The 8,722-nt window shown below is 38.6% G+C and overlaps 1 protein-coding gene across 1 annotated transcript in view; it reads left to right on the plus strand.

The window, feature by feature from the left end:
• CDK7 (cyclin dependent kinase 7) overlaps positions 1 to 8,722 on the plus strand; it is a 67,515-nt gene that overhangs the window by 26,981 nt on the left and 31,812 nt on the right. The window contains exons 4-5 of the mRNA XM_007949186.2: positions 6,654 to 6,721; positions 7,460 to 7,528. Coding sequence (XP_007947377.1) covers positions 6,654 to 6,721; positions 7,460 to 7,528 — 137 coding nt within the window. The remainder of the gene's footprint in view (positions 1 to 6,653; positions 6,722 to 7,459; positions 7,529 to 8,722) is intronic.

Below are 8,722 nucleotides of genomic sequence, written 5' to 3' on the forward strand. Positions count from 1 at the left end.
AGGGATGTGTTCTGGGTCTGTATCCTGCTCCCTTGTTTCTACCACTTTATCCTGCTTCTTTGTGTGGACTGTGATGGTCTGTTGTCTCCGAGACATCGTGGCATTGTTGTATTAAGGTCTCTGTTAACTGTTTGTGTAAAGTAGCCAAGGGTGATTCGGGCTTTTGGTTGTTTTTTATCATTTGCCCATTGATGGAGAAGGAGGTCATGGCTCTTGGTCAGTAAATGAAGTTACAGGAGGTGTGAGTTTAGTTGTGTCTTATGAGGACTGTTGTTGTCTCCCACTCAATTAGACAAAAATAACAATTGAATAATCATCAAAAAACTAAATGTACATGGACAAAGAATACACCATGTAATTACATAGGAAGAGTAACCAAAAAAAGAAAAAAGGGAATAATAATAATAATAAAAGAAAACCTGCAATATCTAGGTATAGGGCATTAAGAGAAAAAAGGTAGAGAAGGAGAATAATTAAGAAAAAAAATGGGAAAAATGCAAAAATAAAAACAAGGAACAGAGTTAACCACGGTAAAATAAAGAAAATAATTTACAACCATGAAGAGGAAAAAGAAAAAGAGCTGAAAACTGGGACCTGGGAGCAGAAGAATAAGGAATAATAGTAAAAAGGACAGATGTATTAATAATAATAGTAGTTTTAAAATGACAAAAACAAGCAAACTAAAAACCAGAGAAAAATGAAAAATTCGGGGGAGGGTTAGGGCAGGGCACCCAGGCTCTGCCTGAGCACACAGACTGGGATGGAGTTCCTGCGGGTCCAGAAGGTGGGTGGGGGTGGGGGATATCTGCACCTCCATTCAGCAAGGGGTGTAGGGTATAAGAGTAACAAGGGGAATGTCGCACCTTTTCAGTCGTCCAGGTCAAGAGTGTCCTTGGGGTTACTGGCAGGCAGAACCTATTCTTAAGCCCCTGGAATCTTGGAGAGCACTGTCTCTTTAAATATCCAAAATGGTCAAGCTGCTTGTGAACATTCAAAATGGCAGTGCCCTCTGGACAGACAAAAGTCCACACCTCACCCTGCCTTTCCCTTTGCTGGTGCTTCTCGTTTTATTCCCCAGCCACCAGAGCAGTCCTCTGTGCAGTCCCTGGCTAGCAGGGCTGATTTTTAGGTTAATTCTTAGGTCCTACCACCACTCTGGAATCTCCAAGCTGTCTGTGCCGTCAGGATCACTCAGGATCGTTGCCAGACCGCAGATCCGTATATCTCCTTTTTTGATATTTTCACACAAATTCTTTTGCTAGTTGGGGTTTAGTCCACTTCTGTGTCCTTCCCTTCAAGGCTCAGGGGTCCAGGATTATCTTCTGTGCCTGTGTTAATTGGTTTCCCTTTTCTTTGTTGAAGAGAGTCTGTGCAGTCTTTCAGCCTAGTCCTCCATCTTACCAGAAGTCCAAAGCTGTAATCTTTATGGAAGTAGATTGCCACATCTTTCTTCCATAAACTGGCTAATGGGTTTGAACTAGTGATGTTTTGGTTAGTAGTGCTTATCTAGTATACCAGCAGGACTCCTTAAGTCCTGTTTAGCTATCAAGGAATTGTTCTACCTCAGTGTTCATTGCAGCACTATTTACAGTAGTCAAAAGGTGGAAACTACCTAAATGCTCAAGAACAGATGAATGGTTAAACAAAATATGGAACATACATACAAGGGGATATTACTCAGCCAGTAGTAAAGTCTTCATACAGGCAGTCATATGGATGGAGCTGAAATACATTATGCTGAGTGAAATAAGTCAGTCACAAAAAGACAAATACTATATCACCTCACTTATAAGAAAAGACAAATGTGTAGAGAACAAAGTTTATTAGTGCTTACCAGAGGTGGAAGGGAGGGGAAAAGTAGGGGTTAATGGTGATAGAAATACTGCGTTGATTATCAGTAGCATTGCACAGTGAATTATTTATTGTAATTGTCAGTAAGTTGTATGCCTGTAAAAAGTTGATTTGACAAAAGTTGTGTTAAAGTTACAACAATGACAAAAAAAAGGAAAAGAAAAAATAGCTGCTGAGACTGATTGTATACAACTTATGCAATTTGGTTTCTTGGTTTGGAGGTAATCATTTCGTGGGATATCCCAGTTATTGAGCCTATTACTATATTTAGCATATGATCAGAAGGAACCATTACCTGGAGAAGGATATCATGCTTGGTAAAGTGGAGGGTCAACAAAGAAGGGGAAGGCCCTCAATGAGATGGATAGACACAGTGGCTGCAATGATGGGCTCAGGTATAACCAGGATCGTGAGGCTGGCCCAGGATTGGACAGTGTTTGTTCTGCTGTGGTTAGGGTCACTATGAGTCAGAGACGACTCAACGGCACCTAACAACAACAAAACCTTATTTAGTGCTTCTGTTCTGTCTTCTAGTTTGATGCACAGTGTCTGGAGTCTTAAAAGCTTGCAAGCATCCATCCAAGGCTCACTAATTAGTCTCTCTTCACCTGGAACTACAGGAAGAAGGAGAGTCAGAATGAGGAGGAGGATATGGAATGTGTGGCTAATTGCCTTATGAACAGTTGCCTCCTTTGCCCTGAGACCAGAAGAACTGGATAGTGCCCACCTATCATTACTGAACATTTTGATCCAAGATTCCATAGAAGAATCCTGATCAAAAGGGGCAAATGCAGAATAGAATGTCAAATCTCATGGATTCCAGACTTCCTACAGCCATGATAGTTGGATGAACCACTGAAACTTTTTCTTTGAGATAATCTTTAAACATTAAATAAAAACTAATCCCTGAAGTTTTCTTAAAACCAAGTAATAGTTTAGCTTAACTAGTTTAAAAGGTCTGCCTTGAGTGTTAATGCTCTTTTAAGAACTGCCTATATGGGATCATTTCAGGAGGTAGCATATAATCAAGAACCGATCATATTGAAGGAAGAAGTCCAAGCTGCACAGAAGGAATTGGTGAGAAACAAGTCTCTAGGAATCGACAGAATACCCATTGAGGTGTTTCACCAAATGGATATAGCACTGGAAGCAGTCATTTGTGTATGCTAAGAAATTTGGAAGACAGCTACTTGGCCAACCAACTGGAAGACATTCATATTTGGGCCTCTTCCAAAGAAGGGTGATCTAACAGAATCTGGAAATTATCAAACAACATCGTTAATATCACACGCAAGTGAAATTTTGCTGAGGATAATTTAAAAACAGTTGCAGCAGTATATTGACAGGGAAGTGCCAGAAATTCAAACCAGATTCAAAAGAAAGTATGGAATGTGGAATAACACTGCTGATGTCAGGTGGATCTTAGCTGAAAGTAAAGAATATCAGAAAGGTGTTTACAAGTATTTTAATTGACTATGCAAAGGCATTACACTCTGGATCATAACAAATTATGGATAACATTGTGAAGAATGGGAATTCCAGAACACGTAAGTGTGCTCATGAAGAACCTGTACATAGACCAAGAGACAGTTGTTCAAACAGAACAAGGGGATGCTGCATGTTTTAAAATCAGAAAGGATGTATATCAGGAATTATATCCTTTCACCATACTTCTTCAATCTGTATGCTAGGCAAATAATGCAAGAAGCTAGACTTTATGAAGGAGAACATGGCATCAGAATTGGAGGAACACTCATTAACAACTTGAGATATGTATGCAGATGACACAACCTTGCTTGCTGAAAGGGAAGATGACTTGAAGCACTTACTGGTGAAAATCAAAGACTACAGCCTATGGATTACACGTCAGCATAAAGAAAATAAAAATCCTCACACTGGACCAATAAGCAACATCATGATAAATGGAGAAAAAATTGAAGTTGTCAAGAATTTCATTTTACTTGAATCTACAATCAGTGCCCGTGGAGAGAGTAGTCAAGAAATCAAATGATGCATTAGGTAAATCTGCTGCAAAAGACCTCTTTAAAGTGTTAAAGTGCAAAGATGTTACTTCAAAGACTAAGGTATGAAACGAACCATGGTATTTTCTCTAGCCTCAATTGTGTGAGAGCTGGGCAGTGAATAAGGAAGACCAAAGAAGTGATGCATTTGAATTGAGGTATCGGCAAAGGGCAAAGAATATTGAATATACTATGGACTGCTAGCAAAACAAACAAATATGTCTTGGAAGAAATACAGCTGGAATGCTCCTTGGAAGTGAGAAAGGCCAGACTTTGTCTCTCATAGTTTGGTCTTCTTGTCAGATAGGACCAGTCCTTGGAGAAGAATATCATGCTTGGTAAAGTAAAGGGTCAGTGAGAAAGGGGAAAATCCTCAATAAGGTGGATTGTCACAGTGGCTGCAATAGTAGGCTTAAGCGTGACAACAATTGTGAGGATGGCTCCGGATCAGGCAGTGTTGCAGTCTGTTATACATACGATCACTGTTAGTCAGAACTGACTCAGCAGCACCTAACAACAACATGTGGGATCAGATTGACAACAGCAGCTTGAAAGTTAGATAAGAACCTTGTTGTTGTTGTTGTTATGTGCCGTCGAGTCGGCCCCGACTCATAGCGACCCCTCCTTGGGTTTCCGAGGCAGTATCACTACGGAAGTAGGATTGCCCAACCTTCCTTCCGAGGAGTGGCTGGTGGGTTTGAACCGCCAGCCTTCTGGTTAGCAGTCAAGTGCTTTAGCCACTATGCTACCAGAGCTCCTTTAGGTGGTAGCAAATTTATGTTAAAATTTGAGGAACAACTCAGAAAAGAAAGGTGAGAATGGTACATAACTTGAGGAATGTAATCAGTGTCACTAAATTGTACATGTAGAAACTGTTGAATTGGTGTATGTTTTTCTGTGTGTATTCTGAACTGCAAAATAAAATTATTAAAAAATTGTTCCAACTCAGCAACAAAAAAGCAACCTAATTTAAAAATGGGCAAAGATATTGAATAGACATTTCACCAAAGAAGATAGTGTGGTCAATAAGCACATGAAAAGATGTTCAAATGTCATTAGTCATTAGGGAAATGCAAATGAAAAGTGTGATGAGATACCATTTCACTTACACTAGGATGGCTGTAGGAGCTCTGGTGGTGTAGTTCCTAAGGCATTTGACTACTAACCAGCAGGTGGCAGTTCAAACCCACCAGCCACTCCTTGGAGGGAAGACTGGGTAATCTATTTCCATAGAGATACTGCCTTAGAAACCCAAAGAGGGGTCTCTGTGAGTCGGAATCGACTCAACGGCAGTGAGTTTTAGTTTTTTTTAGGGTGGTTGTTATCAGAAAAACAAAATAGTAGTGTTAGCAAAGATGCGGAGATACTGGAACTCATACATTGCTGATATGAATGTAAAATAGTGCAGCAACTGTGGAAAACAGTTTTCATGGTTTCTCAGAAGTTAAATATAGAACTACTTTATGACTCAGCAATTCCATTACTAGGTATATACCCAAAAGAATTGAAAATGGGGACTTAAACAGGTTATTGTACAGTAGTGTTTGTTGCAGCATTATTTACAATAGCCAAAAGATGGAAATAAACCAAGTGCCCATTAATTAGTGGATAAATGGAATGTGGTACATATATATAATGAAGCATTAGTGAAATAAGTTAGATATAATAGAGCAAATACTGTATGAAACTACTTACATAAAATATCCAGAATAGGAGATGGATAGAGATTAGAGTTTGTTAGTGGTTACTACGTGGTGGGAAGGAGGAAATGGGAGTACAGAGGTTTTGTTAAGGGTTATGAAAAATTTGGAAGCTGACTGGTAGGGTTTTTGTACAACATGGTGAATGTAATTAGTGTCACTGAATTGTAAAAATGATTGAATGTAAAATGGAGAACTAGTTGGAATATTTTCTTACATATATTTCACCACAGTGAAAAAGAAATGATTCCTGTAAAGAAGACCCATCAACCATGTAACTGCTAATACTTGATCTTATTTTAATTTTGAGATTTTTCTCCTTTGTATTTTACTACCCATCTGTCGCTTGTATTGTTACAATGCCAGAAGCTATTTCACTAGTATTTCAGTTGCTAGCATGGTCACAGCATTTTGTTCTGTTGTAACATGAGGTCACCATGACATGGAGCCAGGTCAATGGTGGTGAATAGCAACAATCCCTTGTGCTAAACAAGATACTGTCTACTGCTTTGCTTTTAGCACAGAGGACCTGCCCTCTCCTGATAGATTGCACACTTTATGTCCCTAACTCCATGTCTTTTCCTTACTGATTTTGCAAGATGTGCCTTGGTATGAGTATGATCTGGGTGTGATACTGCATCTTCATGGGAATAAAGAACTGTATTCATTATGCAGAGCAATTGAGTAGATCAGATTCCTCCTGCTTTTGAAAAGTTTCTTGTTTTATGTGGAGACAGTGGAAAGGAGTGTTAACACATAATAAATGTGTATGTCTATTAGAAAATAAAAGAATCTACCCCTAATATTTGTGGGGTGAGAGAAGGGAAGCTATTGACTTATCACCTATATGTTACACATCTATACCTGTTCTTATTCCAGCAGTCTTCAGATCTGATATACTACAGATAAAGTGAATGCTTTTTTCACCATTTATCATAGTCTTTGTGTTAAAGTGTTTTAAGAACAAACCAGTATCAAAGAAAAACACTTATGTTTGTCAGAATAACCTTTATTTTTCTGTAGAATGTTCATTGCTGTATCATTAGATGACTGACCTTTTCCTTTCTTTGTCGTTATGTAGGTATAAATAGAACAGCCTTAAGAGAAATTAAATTATTACAGGAACTAAGTCATCCAAATATAATTGGTGTGAGTATGATTTAAATTGCTTTTAATCTTATCTGTGACCCTGCCCTTTTTTTGAATGTGGATATTGATTGAAGTGTATCAGTCTGAAAATGTGTTTTCTGTCCTAATTATTCCTGTAGGCAGTGTCTTTGAAATTATACAGTAGATGAGCTATGCCATCAAATACTGACATACAAAGCTAATTGTGTGGTTAAGATGTGAGCCTGCATTCAAAATCCTTCTGGCTTTGTGAGACCTTGAGCAAATTCCCTCACTCTGTGCCATAGTACAAGCCCCATAGAGTTGTTATGAAAATACCTTATTTAATACGTGAAAAGTACGTAGAATTGTGCGTGGCATGGTGAACGTATTCATTCAGTGATAGCTGCTGCTGTTTAGAGGATTTCCTTAAACACCATGCTTGGGAAATTTTCTGAATTACAAATTGAGGGGAGATTTTCATTTGTTAATTTTTTAACTATAACCCCAGAAGTTGTTGGGGAGAAATTAAGTACTTAGTAACTTTTAAAAGAAGTAAAGTTGAATATTTTTGTGTCTTAAAAAAGTATTAATTCCTAGCCAAAAAAAAAAAAAAACAATAAACAGAAACTTAATAAAATGTCTTAACTTTTACAAGGAATTGTTAACATTCTGAAAGTGTCTTTAAATTTAGAAAAAGTATCTCAGTTGCTGTACTATTGTCAAGTATGTAACACAGTAGCATATTTTAATTTTATTTATGTATTTTTTGCTCTGTAGCTCCTTGATGCTTTTGGACATAAATCTAACATTAGCCTTGTATTTGATTTTATGGAAACTGATCTAGAGGTAAGATTAAGATTCCTAGCATTTTCTGCTTATGAAGATACTGGTAGTCAAAGGAATGATTAATTTTGTTGAGATCTGCATGTCTCCAGAGATCAATAGGCTCTTTTAAATACTTCATTTTTCATTATGTAGCCATGTTCCCAGTGTTGTCGTTAGGTGCCGTCAAGTCGTCTCCAACTCATAGCAACCCTCTGCACAGCAGAGTGAAACAGTGCCCAGTCCCACACCAGCTCCACAATCCCTGCTATACTTGAGCCCATCGCCACAGCCACTGTGTCAGTCCATCTCGTTGAAGGTATTCCCCTCTTTCATTGACCCCTCCACCTTACCAAACATGACATCCTTCTCCAAGGAATGGTCCCTTCTGACAATATGACCGAAGTAAGTGAGACGAACTTTGGCCATTCTCGCTTCCAAGGATCATTCCAGCTGCACTTCCTCCAGGACAGATTTGTTCTTTTAGCAGTCCATGGTATTTTCAGCATTCTTCGCCAGCACAACATCTCAAAAGCATCAGTTCTTCTTTAGTCTTTCTTATTCATTGTCCAGCTCTCACATGCATATGAGGCGATTGGAAATATCATGGTCTATGTCAGGCGCGCCTTAGTCCTCAAGGAGACATCTTTGCTCCTCAGCATTTGAAAGAGGTCCTTTGTAACAAATTGGCCAGTGCCATACATCGTCTGATGTCCTGACTGCTGCTTCCATTGGTATTGATTGTAGAACCAAATGATATGAAGTCTTTGACAACTTCAAACTTTTCTCTATTTATTGTGATGCTGCTTATAGGTCCAGTTGTGAGGATTTTTGTTTTCTTTATATTGAGATGTAATCCATACTGCGGACTATATTCTTCAATCTTCATCAGTAAGTGCTTCAAGTCATCCTCACTTTCAGCAAGCAAAGCTGTGTCTTCAGCATATCGCAGGTTATTAATGATGCATCCTCTAATCTTGATGCCGTGTTTGTCTTCATATAGTCCAGCTGCTCAGATTATTTTCTCAGCATATAGATTGAATAAGTATAGTGAAAGGAGACAACCCTGACACACTCCCTTTTTGATTTTAAACCACGCAGTGTCCCCTTGTTCTGTTTGAACAACAGCCTCCTGGTCTATGTACAGGTTCCTCATGAGTACAATTAAGTGTTCTGGAATTCCCATTCTTCTCAATGTTATCCACAATTTGTTATGAT

This window comes from Orycteropus afer, unplaced genomic scaffold (genome assembly GCF_000298275.1).
Source record: "Orycteropus afer afer isolate SDZICR_OR568_19922 unplaced genomic scaffold, OryAfe1.0 scaffold00242, whole genome shotgun sequence".
Taxonomy (NCBI): domain Eukaryota; kingdom Metazoa; phylum Chordata; class Mammalia; order Tubulidentata; family Orycteropodidae; genus Orycteropus; species Orycteropus afer.